The 24,444-nt window shown below is 43.9% G+C and overlaps 2 protein-coding genes and 1 long non-coding RNA gene across 4 annotated transcripts in view; 2 read left to right on the top strand and 1 right to left on the bottom strand.

Moving 5' to 3' along the window:
- The window catches only part of LOC140897300 (protein FAM83D-like), a 15,692-nt gene extending 4,189 nt beyond the window's left edge, over positions 1 to 11,503 (top strand). The window contains exons 2-4 of the mRNA XM_073309747.1: positions 7,144 to 7,311; positions 8,677 to 8,801; positions 10,113 to 11,503. Coding sequence (XP_073165848.1) covers positions 7,144 to 7,311; positions 8,677 to 8,801; positions 10,113 to 11,067 — 1,248 coding nt within the window. The 3' untranslated portion in view covers positions 11,068 to 11,503. The remainder of the gene's footprint in view (positions 1 to 7,143; positions 7,312 to 8,676; positions 8,802 to 10,112) is intronic.
- On the bottom strand, positions 7,904 to 16,221 carry LOC140897302 (uncharacterized). Of its 2 annotated transcripts, none has more exons than XR_012154701.1 (3): positions 15,954 to 16,221; positions 14,753 to 14,887; positions 7,904 to 10,994 (listed from the first exon to the last, which is right to left on the bottom strand). It is a non-coding gene; the product is annotated as an uncharacterized lncRNA (long non-coding RNA). The 2 variants fall into 2 exon arrangements; XR_012154702.1 differs by having other exon boundaries at positions 14,783 to 14,887.
- On the top strand, positions 15,670 to 24,444 carry LOC140897301 (protein FAM83D-A-like). Its single transcript, XM_073309748.1, has 4 exons — positions 15,670 to 16,131; positions 21,760 to 21,927; positions 22,811 to 22,935; positions 23,206 to 24,444. The coding sequence occupies exons 1-4, from the start codon at positions 15,670 to 15,672 to the stop codon at positions 23,594 to 23,596; spliced, it is 1,146 nt and encodes a 381-aa protein (XP_073165849.1). The 3' UTR covers positions 23,597 to 24,444.

Here is a 24,444-nt window from a genome sequence, read left to right as displayed (position 1 = left end):
GTGTAGCTGCAGTTCCCTAATAAATGCCATGTTGCCTTTCAAAGTTCTTGCACATGTAGCTTCCCTCTCTGATGCAATAGGGTTTTATCTGCAAAGACAACCCTCTGGCCATAATGCTGTGATTATTTTTTTCCCCCCTCAACTCCCTAGTCTGTAAACAGCTGATGTTCATAGTTTTGCTCAGCAGCACCGGAGTTAAACTTCACCTGATGCTAGCCAGTTTCACTACTGCTAGTGGGACCCCCCCTCCCCACCCCCCCAGGCAGCTATGAAACTGTCAAATGTCCATTTTACACTGATGTTTGTGGGGAGCAAAAGAGGCAGGCATTTGGCTGCTTGGTGGGTGGGTCTGAAGATGCCAAAACTGGGAAGCTGGCAAAAGGATGACCTAGAAGTCCTCCTTGTTCTGCCCTGCTGCATTTGGGGGGGTGTGCTCCCTCCCCGCCCCAGCCAGAAGGCTCTGCTATGGGGAGAAGAAAGCAAGCTCCATTTTTTTTTTTTCAGCAGCTAGTATCTGAGGTAAGGGGACATCCCTCATCTTTGCCTCCAATGTCTACTAGTGAGGCTGCTAAGCAAGACTGAGCCCCTGTGCAGAGTCTAGGGCTAGCAGGCTTCTCGGCAGCTGAACATGGCACAGTAGCTGGGCTTTGCACTAGAGGCTGAGCCAGTGGGAAAGTATTGGTTTTGTTGGTTAAAGTTAGACATTTAAACCATGCCCTAGACCTAATCTAGTTGATAAACACCACACAAACATGCACTTCTATCAAAAACGATTGCTAGAGGCAATGGGCCAGATCCTGTTTTGTCACAGTAACGTAACCTCCAGAATAGCTGTTTATCTCTACTGAAGTAGTGCCCAGATCTTTGGGCCCCATAGCTCCTATAACTTGTATCTTAGGCCTGGTCTACTCTTAAAATTAGATTGATCTAGCTACGTCACTCAGGGCTGTGAAATTTTTCACACCTCGCATGCTATAGCTACATCAGTTTAACTGCTGGTATAGGTGCATCTGGGTTGATAGAATTCTTCCATCAACCTAGCTACGACTGCTTGGAGAGGTGGATTAACTACGTCAATAAGAAACGCCCATCCATCAACGTAGGACATACCTCCTGTGGCCCTACAGCAACACAGCTGCATCGCTGTAGTTGTGTTACTGCAGTGTAGACATAGCCCAAGATGTCCTACAATGCTACTAAGACCCAAGCAGGCATCAAACAACCGAAAGAGAAGGTCTTGCTCGTTTTCTCCCTTGTACTCCAAGGTTTGACAGTGGCCAATACCTGAGAAGACAAAAGCAATATCTCCTCTTCTTCCCCCCCCCCCAAGACTTTTCTATAATTGAACAGTATTTTACAGGCACCTGGAGGATTTTTTTTCTTGCTTACCGGTAACTTACACTCAAACTAACACCGCCTTCCACCCCACCCTTTGCCAACTTGAATTGGTTTCTGGTTGCCATTTGAAGGTATGCGTATTATGGGAGGGAATACAATGAGCATTTGGACAATGCATCTCTGGAGTGAGCGAGGTCAGGCTTTTTAATCTGGGAGGATCATGTTCTGAATACACTTCTTTTGGTTGCTAACAAACAATAACTTTAAAAATACAACTTGGAGTTTAAAAAAAGCAATTTGTCAGGTCAGCTGTTGATCTGTATGTGCATGACAACCCACAAAGATCCCCCCCTCCCCAAAACACAATAGAACAGGAAAGGCCAAGTGCTATGGGGCAGAATTTTTAAAGACGTGTAGTCTTGAGGTCCAGGATTCCATGTCAATCAGTGTTAAGTTATGAAAGAGCGAGTAACAGGTAAGATTTTTTTATGGTGCCCTACAATATGAGGGAAAAGGGATCGCTTGAGGAAAAAAGGACAAGAGAATTTATAATGAATAAAAGAGAACGACTTGAAATGGTGTGTAATCCACCTAAGGAATTTGCAGTCCCAAGAGATCAGTCAATTACTATAGTTGAAGTTAATAAAAATAGCCTCGATAAAATTAGGACCAATAACGTGTAGCGACACTAAAAGCAGTCACTAAATTTCACACTTCAGGGCATAAACTGAGTTAGGAAGAAAGTTATTTTCTTCCTTTCCCACCCCAGCGTACAACACTGTGTACCTGGCTTGGTACTATGTGCTCTGTATAGAGGTTGGGGATGGGTTTCCTCTGAAGCTATGGGTATTAACTACAGCCAAAGGCAGGATATTGGATTAGAAGATGGACCAGTGGTCTGACACTTCTTCAATAATAATAGCAGGCTCCTGATTCAGATTTTTCTTGGTGGTTAAAGACTAGCTGGAAGGAAGTGCCAGGCCTGGCTATGAAAATCTAAAATACGTGAATGGAAACATTGCTCTACTTGTGTTTGGCTTGGATTGCTGGTCTGTCCAATGCAGTAGGAAAACAGCACCTCTTTCCATATTCTTATACCTGACAGTAATGGGAAGTGGGAGGATTGGAGTTGTGTGGCTTAGATGTAGATGTGGACCTACAACAAGAAACTTGACCTTGTGACTAGTCCAGTTGAAGCATACACGTAGCTCACCGAGGAAGGGAAAGGCCAGATGTGGTGGTGGTGGCTAGAAATACATCACGGTACTCAAGCAATGGGCTTAACTCCTAGCATGTTACTATAGCACTGATACCCAAATTCTGGAAATCTCAGATTCAGTAGGGGCATGGTTACTGGATAATCCTATCTGCTAGGGATAAACCCACTTCTTCTACAGGTGCCAGAGCTACTTGAAATCAAATTGTCTGCTGTAACTTGCATACAACTCAAATTTACTACATGAGGCTGGCCTCTTCTTCAGGGATTACCTCTGTCACATAATGCCTGCATAGAAACTTCCAAATGTTGCGAGGTATTGTGCATTTCTTTATCTTGGGCTTTTATCACAAAGGAAAGTTGCTGATTCAGGCCAGGACTTGCAGTGCCTTCAGGGGGCTAATCAGTTCCAGCTGGTGTGGTTCAGTAAAGGTTGTTAGTGTAGCATTCTCTCTATTCTATACGGGGAGGGATTAAAACCCCAGAAGAGAAGTGAACAAGTGATTCAGGTACTGGAAATATCAAGGGAGGTATAGCTATTAAACTGTATTGTTGTGCATAGCTGGTGCAATGAAGGGAAACGACAAGAGAATGGGTAACTTATACCCTCCTGTGCCTGTATATGCACCCTTCAGTGGCAGAAACTAGTCACACTGCTCACCTGAGACTAAAACATACTCCTGTGGCCTAAAACACACACTAAAGCTGAGGCCTGGATCATCCTGCAGGGATCAAAATATGGAGAGGGTCTACTATATGCCCATCCTTCATGTGCACACACATCCCTCCTGAAGCAGTGAAGAATGAAATTTCATGAGTAAGAACAGGTGACGGAATGCAACTACACGAGGGGGTATTCTACCCTTATTTGGGTGAACAGTCCCTTGGTCTCTTTGAGCAGTTAAGATCCTCAGTTCCAAGCTTCCTCTTGAAGACCAAGTGTGGTAAAAAGGAGAAATTGCTTTCACTGAGTTTCTCTCCCCTTGCAGAGCTTAGAGAAGTTCTCTATTTAAAACTGCAGTTCAGAAATGTTTGAAGGTCTGATGAATTCAGCACTTGGTTTAAAGACTTGGATGATACTGGCCTTTCTAGTCCGTCCATAAATTTGGATGGAGTGTGCATTATTTTTAAAAAGAAAGACAAACTTACCCCCTCCCAATTTCCAAGCAACTTCTCTGATCTAGTATGTACCTATATCTGCATGTTAATAGCCTGGTATGGTGTGCATCTGTAACATGCCATAATTCCCTGTAAAACCCCAGGTTCAGAATGAACTTTGCCCAAACTGTACATGTGGTCTGTCTCTTCATAGACTTCACTTTTTCTTTCCCCTCCTTTCCATAGCCTTATAACGAGGCTTAAATATCTCTGGAGGCATGTGTTCCCCTCCAAGCTAAAAAGAAAGTTAAGGTGGTGGGTAAGTGGTTCTCTAACACTGGTGGATGAGATCATGGTTCCAATGCCACTTCACTTCTAGGTGAGCTCTACTGTTTGCTGAATTGGGGAGCTCATTTGCAGTAGAGGTGACCACCTGGAGGAAGAAATGCTAGCCAAACACTTCATAATACTCTTCTGATGGTCAGTCCAAGGAGTAGCCCTGTCATCTTCCTAGTTATAAGGCTATGTAACTAGGCAGCTTTGATGTATGGCAAAAGGACTAGTGACACTTGTGTATGGGGTGGGGGAGTGGATGGATAAACTTTCAGCTTGAGGTCATGCACAATCCCAAATGAGGGAAGGGTGTAAATGTATTAAACAAAATGAATTAAACAGTGAGAGAGATGACAGCAACAAATTGTTATTGCCTAATGACTGGTGAGTCAGTATTTGATTTTGATTGAACCTTGGGGAAGCTAGTGACTGATGGACTGGTAAGAACGCCCTGAAGCCAGAACGTGTGATCACAATGCATTCACGAGCATCTAGCTTTCCAAAATAAGTCACTTGTACCCTGTGAACCAGAAAGGTAGTTTCAGTCACTGGTATTTTAGTTTCTGCCACTGTAGTTCCAGTCATACAAAGCAAAAGGTGAGGACAGTGCATCAGGAGTCTTTGTCTACACCAGGGGTGGGCAAACTATGGCCCATGGGCTGGATCCAGCCCGCAGGATTGCTGGCCCCATGGTGCAGCCCAAGCCCTAATGTCTACACTACACCACACCTTAGTCTGAGCCCTGCAAGCCTGAGCCAGCTGGCATGGGTCAGACATGAGTTTTTAATTGCAATGTAGACATACCCTTTTTGGCCCGAGGGCCACATCGGGGTTGTGAAACTGTATGGAGGGCTGGGTAGGGAAGGCTGTGCCTCCCCGAACAGCCTGGCTCCTGCCCCTACCCGCCCCCTCCCACTTACTGCCCCCCTTAGAACTTCCAAACCATGCCCCCCCCCACTCCTTGTCCCCTGACCACCCCCTGGGATCCCACCCCCTATCCAATCCTCCCTGTTCCCTGACTGCCCTGACCCCATCCACCCCCCTCCCCCAACAGGCCCCCCCAGGACTCCTACACCAATCCAGCCATGCCCCGCCCTCTTCCCATGCTGCTCAGAGCAGCAGGAGCTCGCAGCCCCACCGCCTGGCTGGAGCTAGCCCTGCTGCTGCACTGCCTGGCAGGACTGGCGGGCCAGAGCGCTGGCGTCATGGTGAGCTGAGGCTGCAGAGGAGGGGGGACAGCAGGGGAGGGGCTAGGGGCTAGCCTCCCGGGCCAGGAGCTCAGGGGCTGGGCAGGATGGTCCCACAGGCTGTAATTTGCCCACCTCTGCCTTAGAAGCACCTTCACTAATGACGCCTTTCAAATTGCAAGTGTTGGTGAGATTACAGCTGCGTGAATAAAGTGCAGCCAATAACTTGTTTGACCAATTTTAGAATGGGCTTTTCAAAAGCGGCCATTGTTGGTTTAACTGCTCCCCTTGAATTAAACAGGAGTTTTCTAGCATTGACTTTGTGGGAGCAGAAGTAGACCAAAACTGAATGCTTTGCTAAATACCTTTAGCTTCCCTCTTCTGGCTGTACATTGTCACAACACCTTTATTGTTTCCTCAAATTATTCGCCAAACTTCTGTGAATAATTCTTGGAGTGTAGCTTGTTGCAAGTGCTCAAGAGCTAAAATTCAAGCTGTTTAACTTTCACTGGACACCTAAATCACAGGTACTGTTTATCTTCCGTGATTTGATATGCATGACTTTTAGAATTGGGATTCTTGTGAAAAAGTGGAGTTTTTCAACTCAAAATCTACTTTCAGTGGATATTTTCTAATATCTACTTAAGTTTTGGTTTCTGCAAATGCTTTCTACAGTAAACTCTTGTTAGGACACATGCAATAAGCAAATCTGTTTAAAAACACCTGAGTATTTCTGCAGACTCTAATTACCAGTGCTTCGGAACAGAGTACAATGGTGAACAAAAAAGTAAATCTCTGTACTTGTGGGAAGTAACTTTGTGTGTGAGCAATACCACACAAGTGGTGGTTATGCAGCATGCCTGTACGCACCTTGGGGCTGGGTTACACCTGATAAGTGCCGCTCCCATACACCTACATTACTTGTACAGACACTCTCCTTTGATGTGCCAGTACTCTGGAATATGGCGAAACAAGCCATCAAACTGAATTTTTTTTACTCATCTCCATCATCCCCAAGCCAGATGCACTTCCTCTGAATGATGATGGGCTAGATATCTAGGTCTGTGATGACATTTGGAGTTAGCTAGATGGGTTTCTAGAACACACATGGCTGTGGTACTAGTTCTTAATGGCCTGGAAGAGAAGAATCTTCCTGTCTTGGGCCCTGACTACACTAGAGGAATTAATAGCAGAAAGCATGCAGTGGTGCTAATGCTGGTGGAAGGATGATCTTTTGGTGAAGGCACTGGACTGGGATTCAGACTAATAATACCTGGCTCTATCGGGGTTCAGTTCCCAGCTCTACCCCAGACTCCCTTTGTGACTGTGGGTAAGCAGCTTCATCTCTGTGTGCATGGGGATGATGTATCCCTATCATGCAGGGGTATTGTGAGGATCCAATCACTGAAGCTTGAGAGATGCTTGGATACTACAGGGATGGAAGACATGTTAGATTGTCCAGTATAGACAGAAGCTTTTTATTTCTAAAACTCTCTTGAGCCGCAGTGAACTGATCAGCAACTGTAGGGCTAAGACAACCCCCTGCAGCAGGAGGCGTTCAGCCCAGCGTATCTGGGAGCAAGGGAGTGGAGCCAACTCTGCAAGACTGCTGACTGTGCCTTGCCAGCTCCCCAGGTGCTGAAATAAGATGTCATTATCCAAGGTTGTGCAGAAAAGCAAACCATAATGTGAGAGCATTAACAGGTGTGGGAATAATCCATCTGGGATCATCCTGTATACTCCAGGGCATAGTGAGTTTGACTAAATTGTGGGAACATAAGATTATCATTTTGCCTCCCCCCCCTCCCAAAAAAAAAAAAAAAGGCAGCATGAAAGAAACTTGTCTGGCTGTACAATACCACTGAATGAGAACTGACTGGGGGAGCTACTGATCTAGACAGGCAAAGTCATGCTTATTTGTGTAATGAGAGAGTCAGGCTCTGGGCCTAATGGCTTCTTCTGTTTCTGCAGGTGATCGCTCTAGTTATGGATTCCTTCACAGATATTGAGATCTTCAGTGACCTTCAGGAAGCCTATAGAAAGCGGAAGATTCCAGTCTACATCCTTCTGGACCAAGATTTTCTACCCCACTTCATGGAAATGTGCAGGAGTCTGGGAGTCTGTCCTGAGCAGGAAGGTGTAAGTATTAGAGGAGTTTTCTATGGTAAATTATAGCACTGCCTTTGAAAGACACACCAGTATTTCACATGCTGCCTAGAGTTGAACATTTTAGGTACTCTCTTATGTTTGCTTGGAAGCCTCTGTGTATCCCAAATGTTGGGGATTTATACTGCAGGCTTTGAATATGGGCTCTGCATTAACCCAATGTGATAGGCTCCCAAAACCAGCAAGAGCCATGTAGAAGAAGCATATTGGCCCTTATCCCAACTTATATGTATTGAATTGCAATACTGTGCAGAGGCCACAGTTGTAGTGAGCAGCCCCATTGTGCTGAGTGCCATACATACATGTAAGAGACTGTCCTTGTCCTGAAGAGCATGCATTCTAAATCACTACTTGCAAACAGTGTCTTCTGCTCAAGTGAGAGTTTGCTAAATAGAACAAGCCAGCCCTCCTCCCCACCCAGGAAACAATAAGACACACTATACACGCGTGGCTTTTATAGTGTCTGTTCTACCCTCCCCGCATAACATGCATTTCTTTTTAAATGAAGTGTCAACAAAAGTGTTAATGTCAGACCCATGTGTTGTAGTCATGTAGGTCATGTGACATATTCCAGTTCTTCAGAATCAAAGCTTTAATTATGAATAATAATAATAATAAAAAATTTTAGCTCTCGTGGTTGACGAATCTTCCAAGTGTAAAGCTATGCAGTGTTGCCTTAAGTTTTCAGCTATCTTGACGTGTGAGCTCCCCTGTCCCTGATTTACTCTCACTGAGAGGTTGATGCTAAAGCCCAATGATGACATTCAGGGGACAGAACAAGGGAGGGGGTAGGATTTGGAAGTTCCTGCAGGGCAGGAAATGCAGAGGGACAAAAAGGGTAGTGGGGACAAAGGTAGGGAAGAAATAATGGTATTCCTAAAGATGAGGCTATTTTCCCAATAAGTGTTGCTGAATGTGAAAATCTGGTACTAAATCACTAATGATTAAAAGTTCAGTTATTACAGACAAGGCCATTTCTACCTTCGATCTTTGTGCAAACCTCCAGTTGTCATCAGTGTGAGTTTCTTTGTAGTCCTAAGCTATGCCCTTACTAATGACCCATAATTAAAATGGAATTGGGCCATCTCTGCAGATTGAGTTTGACATCTCTGATCTGGAATGTAAACTGTGTGGAGACCAGGACCTCAATCACATTTATCTCTATAGTGTTTAGCACAAATTTGTTGGTATAAACGGTTGTTAATAGTATCACTTAGTATTAATGCTTGCTGGACAGTAAGTGGTATTAAGCAAGTCCGTTTTATTCCTCTCTCCTACACTTCATGGTTTATATGTTATGAAAATCAGGTTTTTGTTTTTTTGTTTTCTTTTAAACAGCTGATGAGAGTTCGAACTATAACTGGGAACACTTACTACACGAGGTCAGGAGCTAAAATTGTTGGGAAAGTCCATGAGAAGTTCATGTTAATTGATGGCATTAGAGTGACTACAGGCTCCTACAGGCAAGTTCTGGGGTCCTTTGCATTTCTTTAGGTCTTCGTGGGGAGGAGATTTCTGCAAGAAATGAAAACTAACTTGAAAGGTATAAGATTGACTCAAAAGCAATATTGGTGGTTCATCTGTTTAATGCTGTATGAACTTTTTGAATCTGTATCAGCCTTGAATAATGTTGGGGAATTGATCCAGAAATTGGCATTAGTTTAAAGCTTGTCTGTTGGCAAACTGTCTCTAGAAATTTCCTCCAAACCTTTGTGGAATGTCCATATGAATCTGGGCTGCTTCTAACAATGTAGTTTGTTCATTTGGGACAAGTCTCATGGTGTTTCTGCTATATCCTTGGTAGGCTTGTCCCCTCTCCATGTCTTGGGGATGGTAGGTTGGTTTCTCAGAGTGGCTGCATTTCAATTGAGTACTCAGATCCATGGAGGAGGGTCATGGGGAGGAAAACATTGGTCTCGTTGCTTCTGTTTCTGGCAGGCTGTGGTCCCTAGTACGCTATTTCCTGTAATGCCCACCATTTTGGGGAACTTTCTATCATTTGTATTATTCAAACACCTACAGCCAGTTGTGCAATGGCAAGCATATTTCTCCCTCAGTTTTTGTTGCTGCATCAGAGATGAAACCTAGTTGCATGGTGGGTTCCTGAAAACCAGTGCACAACCACATTACCGTACATTAGCTCAATGGTTCTCAACCAGGGGTATGCATACTCCTAGAGGGACACAGAGGTCTTCCAGGGGGTACATCAACTTATCTAGATATTGGCCTAGTTTTATAATAGCTTACATAAAAAGCACTAGTGAAGTCGGTACAAACTAAAATTTCATACAGACAATGACTTGTTTATACTGCTCTAGATACCATACACTGAAATGTAATGTAATATTTATATTCCAGTTGATTTATTTTATAATTATATGGTATAAATGAGAAAGTCAGCAATTTTTCAACAATAGTGTGCTATGACACTTTTACATTTCATGTCTGATTTTGTAAGCAAATAGTTTTTAAGTGAGGTGTAACTTGGGGGTACAAAAGACAAATCAGGGTAGAGTAGTCTGAAAAAGTTGAGAGCCACTGCATTAGCTCACCAGGCTTCTGTATATTTAATTGCAAGATTAGATGACTATGGCATAAAGTGTCATCGATTGCATAAGGACTGGATATGGATAGCCCTAATGGAAAGTTATACCTCACCTAAACACACAACCCTCCTAATGTGTACTTGTCGCTTGGTGTATATAGCTGTACTATTCATTCTAATGTACCAATTAAAGTGAGTTTAACTATGAATCTTGGTTTGTTTTCAATAGCTTCACATGGACTGATGGGAAATTGAATAGCAGTAACTTGTTGCTGCTGTCAGGCCAAGTGGCTGAACACTTTGACCTGGAGTTCAGGATCCTTTATGCACAGTCAAAACCGATCAGCCCTAAGCTGCCATCCAGCTGCCGGAGCAGTGGAATATTTGATCACCTGGTCAGTGGAACAAAATCACCAAAAGACCACACTGTGGGAAACCTCTTGAGAGCAGAGTTGGCCAGACTGTCAAGCACCCCCAAGAAACCACTGAAAAAAACGGATTTGGCTAACACTGAAGGAAGCAAATCCTATAACCTGGGTCCTTCCTACATTGGCACAGAGGAGTGGTTTGGAAGTCTGGAGGCCATAGTGGAACCAAAGGAGGTGAATAGCATGTCTACTCAAACTGAATCATGGGAAGAGAAGCCCACAGTGACTCTATCTAATGCTGTCACGCAAACCAGTGTTGTAATGGTAGCATCTGGAACCCAAACCTCTGTTGCTGCTAGAATGGCTGGCACTCAAACAGTAGTGCCACGGAAGACAGCTATGACCCAGACAGACAAGAAGGCGAGTGTGGAAGAGCATCTACTCCTGCGACAACAATCAAAAGAAGGATCTCCTTCATCTGGAAAGTCCACATCAACTTCTTCTAGTCTACGGTCACTTTCTTCATCATCTTCCCAGTGCTCTGTGGCAAGCTCTACCAGCTCGCTGTCCTCTCTGAGGTCCATTGAGTACTCTGGCAACCACAGGGCAGAATACTTCCAAAAACTGCATAAAGAGAGGCAGTTCCATTACTCCGTTATCCGATCCAAACTTAACCATATGGTTGCTATCCTCTCCCGAAGGGGACGTGCGCCTGAAAACTATACGAGCTGCCACACTGTAAGCTGCAATGTAAAACAGAGGCATGAGATCAGCACCAGCCTACTCAGCCTCAGAGACGTTTCTCTGTTCAAATAAGTGACTGCTGAGTTGGCTGTACGTCCAAGAGCTCCAGGCTCACTGCACAGTCCTTTTAACAGCTACTGATTTTTAGCGGTACCGTGTGTGTAGGGGCTGGTAACTTACCGGCACAGTAGTCTCATTCTATGCAACTTGTTAAACAATGCACTGAAATATGTTTAGATATTTTTAATGCCATATGTGCCTCCACGTGCTTTTTGTTTTTATATGTAATAACACTAAAATTCATTCTATCTATTGATGTTTACCCCTCAATTCCTTGTTAGACCGTCACCGGCAAAATATACTAGTTAGTTCTTCGTAGTGCTGTCAACATTATGGTTTTAACTTATTTATATTTAGAAAAGTTGTTACTGAGTCAGAATGATTCTGTTCAAATTGGGTTCTGAGATCTTATTCTGACTTCCACTCGCTAACATGAATTATGTTAATGCTGGGTTTTATTATAACTTTATTCTGAAAATAAAACAACTTTAAAAAACCAAAGTGGGGAAATAGCTTCACATATCTGCACTAAATAAGGCTAACTTTGTTCGTAATCTGAATTCAATGATGAATTTAGATATATTATGGGTTTATCACTCTTGCATGATAGTCATAAGGAGCTTACGGTTGTTTTTGTGTTTTGATTATATCCCTTCTGTTTAACTCAAACTAATGAAACTCACTGAGTGGTACCTAACTAGCCAATCTTCCAGCTACATCATTCTTATGCACATTTTGTTTTATATAAAACCACACTTCTTTAATAATGTAGTAAACAACCCTGATGAACGACCACTCTACACTACAGAGTATAACTCCCATTTTTTGGGAGAACTCTCATAAGTGTGACAAGGCTTAAGGCCTTTTCAGGGTCTATGCTACAAAAAGTGATCCTATGGGGCAGCAAAACCAAAAGGTATGTATTACCTTGAATGTTTTCTTTGTGGGATATTCTGCTGAAAAACAGTTACTCCTGTTAGGAAGGAGAATGTGTCCTTATTACTGCACACTCTCTCTGTAGTTGCCCCTCAGTAGAAAATTATTCCTGATGACTAGGCACCTGATTCTATTAAATCAATGGAATCTCTGAGCAGTGGCAGCCCTGGCTGGTACTGACAAAGTTTCTAGTGCAGTAATGTCAGGGGTATGATTATTTACAATGTTTTTACACCAGCAAAAATCCTTACTGTAGATGCAGTTGTACCAGCAAAACAGTCCCCTTGGCAGTCTAGTTCATTTTGTTCAGGTAACTGGTATAAGTTTTATAAGGGCAAAAGAACTGGTCAGTATAAGCTACTTCCCCACTAGGGGAGCGTTGCTGGTGTAGGCCTTATTTCAATGTGCCTGTAAACAGCCAGTCTAATAACTTTCTTCTCTATAAGGTATATAGGACTGGGGCTGGGTGAGGGCAGGGGTTAGCTCAGGGTGCAGGGAGAGGGACTAGGGGTTGTGTGGGCAGGGTGCAGGGAGGGCATAGCCTCAGGGTGTAGGGAGAGGGGGTATTGGGAGCTTTGTGTTTGGAGGGCTCCCCTGCAGTCCCTGTTCTCAGAGGGATCTGCCAGCCACAGAGCCAGGTATCCTCACCTGGGTGGCTCTTACTGACTGCCTCTGCGGGAGCAAAGGAGGCTGGGAGCTGAGGAGCAGCTTCAACCTGGAGCTCCAGCCAGAGCAGCAGCTGTCCCGCACTGCCTGGTTCCAGCTTCCTGCCTCCAACCTGCCAGGGAGCAGGGAGAGCTGTGGATCTGCCCCTGGGACTGCTGTGCTCTTGTGCTGCAGTTTAGGGGGTAGAGGGGGAATGCCCTCCATGTCCCCAACTCTGCCCATGGGCTCAGGGCTTCTGCCCCACAGGGAGCATCGGGGCTCTGGGATTCAGCCCCTGGCTTCAGCCCTGCAGGTAGTGCCAGGGATAGGGGCTTCAGCCCTGTGCCTCCCAGCTTCAGCCCCATGGAGGGAACCAGGGATTAGGGCTTCAGCCTTGGGGCCCTATGACCCCCTGGAATGGGCTCATGGACTCCCCTGGAGGCCACAGACCCCCAGTTGAGAACTGCAGATATAGGGGGTGGCAGTGGGGCAATACAAATTACTGCAGTAGGTGCTCTGTCATCTGTCCTAAAATCTAGCTGACAACCCTGCACAGCAATGACTTCACACAATGACATTGCATAACGTTTACATTCATGTAATCTAAATTTTTAGGTTGCAACAAGTGGATGCCATCTTAATTACACTTGTGTGAAGATGTTACCTACTGTTACAAATAATTAAGTAGGAAAAATACAGGAAAAACCATTTCTTTCAAATGTGGTAACTGATAGCACTTTGTCTGTAGCCAGTTCCATTGTTTTCTCCAGTACAGTTTGTTTTCTGTCTGTGTGTCTTTCTCCTACCAAGAACCAGAGAGAGACATTTTAAAAAAAATTAGAAACCTACAACAATTGGCAGAGGGATGTGGGGGAAGTATAATCCTTGAAAGTACCACACCTCTAACGCTGCTGCCCTTGTTTCAGATTAACAGTATTCCATAAATCTTTCAGAAGTGAGGAACGGTTACTAGTTCTGATCTATCACGATCACCTGGAGATATGCTGAGGAGGACAAAGCCAAGTCCTTCTAACCTACTATGGGATGTTTATTCTTGGCAAGCTCTAATAGCAGATAGCTACATGGACAGAACCTTCACTGGCCAATCTCATTTCCACTTTTGTAAAACCGTACCTTCAGGTCTCATAAATGTATATGAATCATAGACTATCAGGGTTGGAAGGGACCTCAGAAGGTCATCTAGTCCAACCCCCTGCTCAAAGCAGGACGAATCCCCAATTTTTGCCCCAGATCCCTAAATGGCCTCCTCAAGGATTGAACTCACAACCCTGGGTTTAGCAGGCCAATGCTCAAACCACTGAGCTAATAAATATACTACAGCGTTCTCCCTTTCAGTGAGTTTGTGTGCAACAGGTGGAACAAGACATCTTTCTAACTGGATCCTCTCCGATATACCAGTGAGTGGAAAGATATGCCCTAAATCTAATTTGTCTACAAAATAAGATAGCTCAATGCAGTACCGTTATTTCTCTGTCAGCATCTGTTCTATGATTCTTGTTGGTAGCGGTACCTACACCTAAGCTCAAAAGTGGCTACTTTATACATTTCAACCTTCCTAGGTGGGGAAAGCTGACCATTCATTGTTTCATGCTACCATGCCCATACCGTGCAACTATGAGGAAAGCCCTGGCTGCACTAACACTGTTTAAAGGAGTTTAAAAAAAAAAAAAAAAAAAAGGTGGCCCTGTGATAAGAAGTCCCCTCATCAGCCACTGCAGGGGTTGTAGAGAGCTAGTCAATGCACACTTTAGCAGCCAGGTGAGGGATTTACTCCATGCTTCCTTGATGGCAGCATGTCTCCTTTTTAAAGTCTATTTGAAAACCTTCCTTATTTCATGTCCTTTTTACAGTGTTACACTGGACTGCTATACAGTATTTTCCCATCAGCAGAAAGTATTTTACTTCACAAATTAAACAGTGAATTTGCCGTGTGGGTTTTCTTAATTATGACTTTTCCTTATCTGTGGTTCTTCCCTTCTATGGGGGATTTTGACTCTTCTTCACTTAATGAAACATTTGCTGTCTGGCTTATATTTCCCAGCTATTAGGAGAGATGGGAATTAATTCTAGTGCTATTAACCCCCATAAACAGTACCTGGAAGAAGTCAAAGTTATCAAGATGTACCGTATTCTTTAGACACTAGACTTCTTTTGGGCGAAAGAACAGTGCTGCGGAAGAGATCCTGGCTTTATTCTTGCTGTTTCAAACATTCCTCTGATATGGTTCGCTCTGAAGAAAAAGGGGAGAAGGACTGTTAACATAAGTACAGCTGTAGCCTCTTAAGCTTTAGATTTCACCCAGATATCCCTTGGCAAAAGGCGGGGGGGGGGGCACTGCCTTGCTTTTATTTTGACTCCTTGCTACCTGGGCCGTAGGGACTCACCACCTTTTGGAAGGGCTCCTTCATATTAAGAGGATGAGAAATCAAAGTAAATAAAATTACAGCCCATTCTCTCTCTCTTCTTCCCCTCTCTCTCTCCGCCCGACCTCCCCCCCCCCCCCCAATGCAGGAATGTAAATGCAAGAACAAGATAGGTGCAATTCTTTGGTACCAGGTCTCCTGTGCTGAGTGTGCTCTGTTTCTACAACAGTTTGAAATAATTCCCTGCCCGCCCCGTGGGGAAGGGTAGCCCTTCCAAGAGTGCGGATGGAGTTACACAAGGGCTTGCTAAGTGGGGAGCATCAGCGTGGGAAGAAAGCAGGCACCAGTAGAGTCAGAGACTCTCCCTTGCTTCTCTCTGGCCCTCTCCAGCAGCTGCCCCGCCTGAGTCAGGGCATCTCCACCAAGGTGAGCTGGGGCATTAGGGAGCCTACCAGCCGCTTGAACTCAACGACCGTCGCTCCCTTCAGCCTGGGAAGGTGCAAGAGAAGGAGGCAGGGCCCGGCGCTGGTTGGCAGGTGGAGGAGAATCGGGGTGAGGGGGCGTTGGCTGGGTTTAAAACTCCCTATAAAGGGCCTGGTTTAGGGGCTGCCCTTTGCGGGCTGGTGGTTAGCAGCAGCCGCGGCTCCCCATGGCGAACCAGTCCCAGTGCCTGGAGGACGCGCCCGGCCGCTGGCCCCGCGGGGAGCCGAGCTCGCCCGAGCTCTACAGCGAGGCGCAGCGGCTGGCGCTGGAGGAGCTGGTGGCGGGCGGCCGCGCCGCTTTCCGCGCTTTCCTGCGCCGGGAGAAGGTGCCCGGCTTCCTCTCGGAGCCCGAGATCCAGGCCGTCCTCCAGGCGGCCGCGCCGCCGGCCGGGGCCGAGAACGGGGCGGCCGAGCCCTCGCTCAGCGCCTCGCTGGACTGCTCCTCGCTCACCTACTTCCCCGAGCAGTCGGACGTGGAGCCGCCCGTGCTGGAGCTGGGCTGGCCGGCCTTCTCCAGCGGCTCGTACCGCGGCCTCACCCGCGTGGAGGCGCTTTTCCAGCCCAGCTTCGGGGAGACCATCTACAGCTGCAAGGAGGCGGTGCGCAGGCAGATCCGCTCGGCCAGGGAGGTGAGTCCCCAGCCCGGCCACTGCGCCCCCTTCCTGCCCGCGCCGCCTCCTCCGGGAACCGCGTCCCTTGCCCTGGGAAACCCGCGGGATGCTGCGCTGCACAGCGCTCCTCTGTGCCTGGGGAACTTGGAGCCTGGAAGCTGGTGTTGCACTAAAGACCCCCTGGTTTTGGTCACCTAATCTCTAGCCAGCTAGGATTAAATTCTGAAACCTGCAACTTTGCATTATTATTTATTGCATTTTTTTAAAATCACGACTTTGCTCTTGCAAAAACTTGTGACAGTCATGGTTGTGGTGACCTTTCCTCTCTGGATAGGCCATCACTACAATCCTGCAGGAGAATGAAGGAAGGGAGAAGCTCCTCAGGGCAAGGATCCTGTCTGCTTTGTGATAAAATCTTTCCTACTTTAGAAACTAGTCTTTCGGCAATGTATGTGTTATATGCAGAATAAATGACAGTGTAGTGTGCTTATGGACACTCCTTGGTCTCGGTTAGTTCAGGTGGGACTTTGGCAATTATGAGTAATGTGGTCATCCCAAAACACATGCTTGTAGCACCTTAGTATCACACCATCACACAGTGTGTCTTTTAAATAAAACCTCATAACTTGCGTCTAACCCACAATGGGTGCTCTGTACATACTAAACCTGGGGATCACTCATGCCACCTCTCGGATGGAATATAGCAGCCTTCTGCCTTGTAGTCATAGAATCATAGAATATTATGGTTGGAAGGGACCTCAGGAGGTCATCTAGTCCAACCCCTGCTCAAAGCAGGTCCAACATCAACTAAATCATCCCAGCCAGGGCTTTGTCAAGCCAGGCCCTAAAAACCTCTAAGGATGGAGATTCCACCACCTCCCTAGGTAACCCATTCCAGTGCTTCATCACCCTCCTAGTGAAATAGTGTTTCCTAATAGTCAACCTAGACCTCCCCCACTGCAACTTGAGACCATTACTTCTTGTTCTGTCATCTGCCACCACTGAGAACAGCCTAGGTCCATCCTTTTTGGAACCCCCCTTCAGGTAGTTGAAGGCTGCTATCAAATCCCCCCTCACTCTTCTCTTCTGCAGACTAAATAACCCCAGTTCCCTCAGCCTCTCCTCGTAAGTCACGTGCCCCAGCCCCCTAATCATTTTCGTTGCCCTCCGCTGGACTCTCTTCAGTTTGTCCACATCCCTTCTGTAATGGGGGACCAAAACTAGACACAATACTCCAGGTGTGGCCTCACCAGTGCCAAATAGAGGGGAATAATCACTTCCCTCGATCTGCTGACTCGTATCCAGCTTCTTGTCCACTGTAATCCCCAGGTCCTTTTCTGTAAACTGCTGCTTAGCTAGTCAGTCCCCAGCTGGTAGCAGTGCATGGGATTCTTCCTTCGTAAGTGCAGGACTCTGCACTTGTCTTTGTTGAACCTCATCAGATTTCTTTTGGCCCAAACCTTCAATTTGTCTAGGTCACTCTGGACCCTATCCCTACCCTCCAGCATATCTACCTCTCCCTCCAGTTTAGTGTCATCTGCGAACTTACTGAGGGTGCAATTCATCCCATCATCCAGATCATTAATAAAGATGTTGAACAAAACCGGCCCCAGGACAGACCCCTGGGGCACTCCGCTTAATGCCGGCTATCAACTAGACATCGAGCCGTTGATCGCTACCCGTTGAGCCCGACAATCTAGCCAGCTTTCTATCCACCTTATAGTCCATTCATCCAATCCATACTTCTTTAACTTGCTGGCAAGAATAGCATGGGAGACTGTATCAAAAGCTTTGCTAAAGTCAAGATATATCACATCCACCACTTTCCCCATATCCACAGAGCCAGTTATCTCATCATAGAAGGCAATCGGGTTTGTCAGGCATGACTTTCCCCTGGTGAATCCATGTTGACTGTTCCTGATCACCTTCCTCTCCTCCAAGTGCTTCAAACTGGATTCCTTGAGGACCTGCTCCATGATTTTGCTGGGGACTGAAGTGAGGCTGACTTAGGTTAGTCCCACTTAAGTTTTTCAGAAGAGAACTGAAGAACATCTCTACTTAGATTTTATCCCTATGATATCAGCTATGAAGGCAGAGTGTAATTATCCAAGCTGGATCTTGGCCAGGCCATCTAGACTAATAATGCTTCCTTTGTTCAAAACGTCGTGGGATCCCTAATGACTAGGGCTGTCAATTAATTACAGTTAACTCATGCGATTAACTCAAAAATATTAATCATGAATAATTGCAGTTTTAATCACATTGTTAAACAATAGAATACCAATTGAAGTTGATTAAATATTTTTGATTTTTTTCTACATTTTCAAATATATTTATTTTAAATACAACACAGAATACAGTGCTCACTTTATATTATTTTGATTACAAATATTTTCACTGTAAAAAGTATAAAAAAAGAGAATAGTATTTTTCAATTCACCTCATACAAGCACCATAATGCAATCTCTTTATTGTGAAAGTGCAATTTACAAATGTATTTTTTGTTTGGTTGTTACATAACTGCACTCAAAAACAAAACAATGTGAAACTTTAGAGCCTATAAGTCCACTCAGTCCTACTTCTTGTTCAGCCAATCGCTAAGACATACAAGATTGTTTACATTTTTGGGAGATAATGCTGCCTGCTTATTTATAATCTCACCTGAAAGAGAGAACAGGCGTTCACATGACACTTTTGTAGCCGGCATTGCAAGGTATTTACATGTCAGATATACTAAACATTCATATGCCCCTTCATGCTTCGTTCACCATTCCAGAGGAGATGCTTCCATGCTGGTGACACTCGTTTAAAAAAAATGCATTAATTAAATTCTGACTGAGCTCGCTGGGGCAAGAATAGTATGTCTCCTGCTGTTTTACCTGCATTCTGCAATATATTTCATGTTATAGCAGTCTCAAATGATGAACCAGCATATGTTGTTCATTTTAAGAACACTTTCACTGCAGATTTGACAAAATGCAAAGAAGGTACAATATGAGATTTCTACAGATAGCAACAGCACTCAACCCAAGGTTTAAGGATCTGAAGTGCCTTCCAAAATCTGAGCGGGACAAGGTGTGGAGCATGCTTTCAGAAGTCTTAAAAGAGCAACACTCCGATGCGGAAACTACATAACTTGAACCACGGAAAAAAGAAAATCAACCTTCTGCTGGTGGCATCTGACTCAGATGATGAAAGTGAACATGTGTCGGTCTGCACTGCTTTGGATTGTTATCGAGCAGAACTCATCATCAGCATGGACGCATGTCCTCTGGAATGATGGCTGAAGCATGAAGAGACATATGAATCTTTAGCTTATCTGACACATAAATATCTTGTGATGCCGGCTACAACAATGCCATGCGAATGCCTGTTCTCACTTTCAGGTGACATTGTGAACAAGAAGCAGGCAAAAAGAAAAGGAGTACTTGTGGCACCTTAGAGACTAACAGCATTATCTCCTGCAAATGTAAACAAACTTGTTTGTCTGAGTGACTGGCTGAACAAGAAGTAGGATTCCGTGGACTTGTAGTCTCTAAAGTTTTACATTTTTATTTTTAATGCAGTTATTTTTTGTACATAATTCTATGTTTGTAAGTTCAACTTTCACGAAAAAGAGATTGCACTATCGTACTTGTATGAGGTGACTTGAAAATTATTTTGTTTTTTACAGCACAAATATTTGTAATCAAAAATAAAGTGAGCACTGTACTCTGTTCTTTTATAATTGAAATCAATATAGTTGAAAATGTAGAAAACATCCAAAAATATGTAAATAAATGCTATTCTATTATTGTGTGATTAATCACAATTAATTTTTTAATCATGCAATTAATTGTGATTAATTTTTTTAATCACTTGACAGCCCTACTAATGACAATACGGTGAGGATTCTCAGCATTTCTTCTAATCTAAAGAAATGATAGTAAAGGGGAAACCAATTCACATCAGTGAAGATATTTGCTGCAATGAGAAGTTCCTTTTCCTTGCATACTCAAACCCTTTGCAGATAATACTGGTGAAGTCAGTGATCCTTTCCAAGTTTTGGGACTCAAGCAATCCTTCTCTTCAAGCAATACATTTGCAGGAAGAGGCCACAATCCCACAATCTCTGATTTAGAATGTGTCTATCAAAATGGCTTGCATTTGTGTTGCATCTCCAACTTGGGGTACTTCAGTGTAAGAAACTTCAAGCTAAGAATTAACCATCTTGCCAAAGTTCTGTTTTGGACTGGATATTTACTCCCTGGCCCCATATCCCAGTTTATGAAGTGGCTGAATGGTATTAAAGGTCAATTATTTGATTACGGAAGGCTGGTGGTGAAACACTTATCTTTTTAAAAAAAAAAAAAAGTTTCTAAGTAAGCTTCTTACTAGCCCACTCATCTGGTGTTGGAGAGCAGTCCGTGGTCTCTGACTGCCCTGGTGGGTCTTGGGATCAATTTAGAGGTGGGGGAAATGAAGGAACCTTAAGACCTGTGTGGCTTAACCTTGAGGGTGAAGTCATTCAATACAAAGGAGGGAACATAGAATACAAATATAATTAAACAGTGAGCCAGATGCGGCTGAGCAAATGACAAACGGAGATAGTGTTCCCTGATAAGCGATGATTCAGTACTTGATTTTGAATGTATATAAGGTTCCTCATCCTGAGTAACTTATCCATTGGCAGAAAGGACTGACAGCCAACAATCTCTCTTTCCCAATTCACTTACCTGCCTTCAGCTATTTAATTATGTCGTTTGCACCCTATGAACCAAAGAGATGTAGCCCCTATTCACAGACTCTCTAGTTCCTGCTATTGTAATTCCAGGTGTACAAAAGGAAACCATGTGGATGGAGTAGCAAAGAATCTTAGATGTATGCATTTCTTTGTATGTATTATCAAATGGTAAGTGTCAAAGACAGAATAAATACTCTAAGAAGCAGGCTCCCATCATCCTACGAGTTCAATATCTGTTTTTCCATTGTACTGTATATGACTTTGTGGAAGCGATGATATGCAAAGATTGATTACAATGGGTATCCATATACCTTAGGTATACTGTGAAGCAACATATTTGACACCTAATATAGAGGTATAGTACACCTGCAATACCCATGTATTTTTCCCTTTGAAGTGTTGTTAGCTTAACCTAAACTCATTCCCTTACCCTTTCATCCCTCAGTATTATGGTGTCCTCTCTCACCTCTGATACAGAGCAATATAAAAAGCCTTCCCACTGTAGAGCCTGCACATGCTGCTCTGGTTCAGCCAAGGATTTGTCTGTCATCAACAAGTTGATTCAATAAGATATTACGCCATCCACCTTGTCTCTTTAATATCCAGGGGCTGATGCGGCTACAACATTGCATGTCTAAATTATCCAGTATTTGAGACACTTATGGAATGCTGCTAAGAATGACAGAACATGTTGACCATGCCACAATGAAATAACACTTAAAAAAGTAGCAAGGAAAATGGAAACTTGTCTAGGGAATATGGTATCGATAAAAGGAAATCAACCAGGGAACTACTTAATTTGGAAGCTAAATTGATTCACACACCCCTCTGCCCTTTCTAAATCTTCCCTGTGGTGCTGAGAAAAATAAGACATAGGTCACAAGATTTTCTTGAACTAATGGTTTCTTCTGTATTTTTTTCAGGTTATTGCTGTGGTTATGGATACCTTCACAGACATTGATATCTTCAAAGACCTTCAGGAAGCCTGTAGCAAGCGGAAAGTTAGCGTGTACATCCTTTTAGATCGTGCTTCATTTCCCCATTTTCTGAAAATGTGCAGAAATCTAGGAGTTGATCATGAGCAGGAGAAGGTAGGCACTGTGATACTTATGGCAAGAAACAATTGGTTATTGGCCCTGTTGCATAACATTTGAGTTTTCAAAAGAAATATGATTTGTGTAGCTCTTGCTCTTTTTTGTAAGTTTTAACTGATCTTGAAAAAGAAGGCATTAACTGCACAAACGATGATGTCTTTAGAGGTGCACTAACACCCATGTATTACACTGAAGTGATTGTTTTGTCTTTAACACTTGTTATGGGATTGCTGAAAGCACTGCAGACACTCTTTTCTTTGTTTAAATACCTTAGCTTGAACCTTCATTTTCTGGCCATCTCATAAAGTAAATTGATTTTCCTTAGAATGGGAATCTTTCTGATGAATGTCTTAATGTTTCTGGCCCAGATGATTAAAGTTCTCTTCCTTTCTCTAGGAAATCTGTTGAAAGAGAGGTTCTCTTCCCACAAACATAAATTATTTAAAGGGGGAGGAGACTCGTACTGTGTAAACACATAATCCACTATATTTTAGTCACTCTTTTGTACGGACACAAAGGAGGGTTCAGTTCAGTTTAGTCCATTTTTTATTCCCTTAAGGACAAATACGTTGAGTGGTCTTGTTAGCCCAACGGCATCAAGACTCACTGCTTTACAAAGAGGGAGACTAAATTCTAGTTAAATTTTGACTTAATGTTTTGCTCCCTAAGCCACAAGAACCCCTTAGAATGGTCATTTGACTCCTTAGGAGAGTGAATCTTATGCCACTCAGCAACATCCTGTGTTAGCTGATCAGCAGTGGTCTTCGGACACTCTTTTATCGTTAACTTTTGTAAGTTTCCCTCTTAGGTAGAATCATTTTCTTTTGATATGTCAAAACTTAAATAAGGGTGGTTTTTCCCCCCCCCTTCTTTCAAACAGCTGATGAGAGTTCGAACTATATCAGGAAACACCTATTGCACAAGGTCAGGAGTCAAAATTGTGGGGAGGGTCCAAGAAAAGTTTATCTTGGTTGACGGCATAAGAGTGACAACAGGTTCCTACAGGCAAGTACCCTATTTCTTTTCATGTCCTTGTCTCCTATGACTTCTTTGGATTGTGGGGTGAAGGGTAACAGTACAAAACTGATTTTCTTGTGACCTGTTGATCGTATGTGATGTTTGCACTAAAAATTATGTTGCTAACTATCCGTAGTACAATAACCATCTAGTTTCTTGTATTGAAAGGGAACATGTATTGGCACTATTTCAACCTTTGTGTGGGTGTATTATTTATTGTAATAAATTAACATCATTGTGAATTTTCTCATTATTAAGTTTCACATGGACTGATGGGAAACTAAGCAGCAGTAACATCTTGATTCTGTCGGGCCCAGCAGTCGCACGCTTTGACCTGGAATTCCGGATCCTTTTTGCACAGTCAAAGCCCATCAACCCCAAACTGTCATCCGGTTGCAAGAAGAGTGGAATGTTTGATCAGCTGCTCAGGAGAACAAAGGCTTCCAGTGACTGGATGAAGGAAAACTTCTTGAGAATGGAGTTTTTCTACCTTAGAGCATTTATAGAAAACATGAGAAAGAAACAGAGCTTCTTGATTGCCTCCAGGGAGGCAAAGTGTGAGTCAAATATCATAATGCAGGCATCTCCACCGTTGACTGAGAAGAATGTCTCTGCAGTCATGAGGCCACGTTGGAGCATAGAGAGGTGAGCACTGTCCACTCAACTTGAAAGATGAGAAGAGCCCACTGTGCTCATATCCAATGCTTCCTTGCAAACCAATGTTGTAATGGTAGCCACTGGAAAACAAATCTCAAATTGAGAGAAGGCAATACTCAAACAGTGGTTCTACTGAAGACTACTACAACTCAGGCCAGCAAACATAAGACTGTATTGTTGTCTCTGCCTCCTAGGTGATAATATGTGGATATTATCACCAGCATGTGGATAACTCTTGTTAACTTCTTCTAGTTTTCAGTCATTCTGCTGCACTTTCACATCCTCTACTAGATCAGTATCCTCATAACTCAATGGGTCTGGTTGTTCTAAAGACTCTTGCTACCGAAAAGAACACTGCTTAAAGAGCTCCTTCTGAAAAATAAATGGGGGGGGGGCACTCTTCTGCTCTGAAATCAGGTCCAAGCTCAAACTTGTATTTGGCAACCTCTCCAGCCAGGGACATTTGACTGAAAAATGACATGGATAGCCAAACGATAACCTATAACCTCAACCAGATGGAAAAAGATAGATGTTAGCCTACTGGGCCTCAGACATCACACCCTTTCTTCAAATGAATGGCTGCAGCTAGGTGGAGCAAGTTAGTGCATCAGCTGCTTTTAAGCACTGTTGTTTGCAGTGTTGTTGTGGCCATGTTGGTCCCAGTATATTAGACAGACAAGGTGGGTGAGGGAATATCTTTTATTGGACCAACTTCTGTTGGTGAAAGAGAGACGTTTACACAGAGCACTGTTGTGGTTCTTCCTATGCAACTTATTACACAATGCACAGTGAAGTACTTGAAGCATTAAAACATAAAAGTGCCTTAATTTGCTATTTGAG

Source organism: Lepidochelys kempii, chromosome 13 (assembly GCF_965140265.1).
Source record: "Lepidochelys kempii isolate rLepKem1 chromosome 13, rLepKem1.hap2, whole genome shotgun sequence".
NCBI classification, from domain to species: domain Eukaryota; kingdom Metazoa; phylum Chordata; order Testudines; family Cheloniidae; genus Lepidochelys; species Lepidochelys kempii.
The sequence above is the reverse complement of the archived record's forward strand: the minus strand, read 5'-3'. Positions and strand labels throughout refer to the sequence as shown.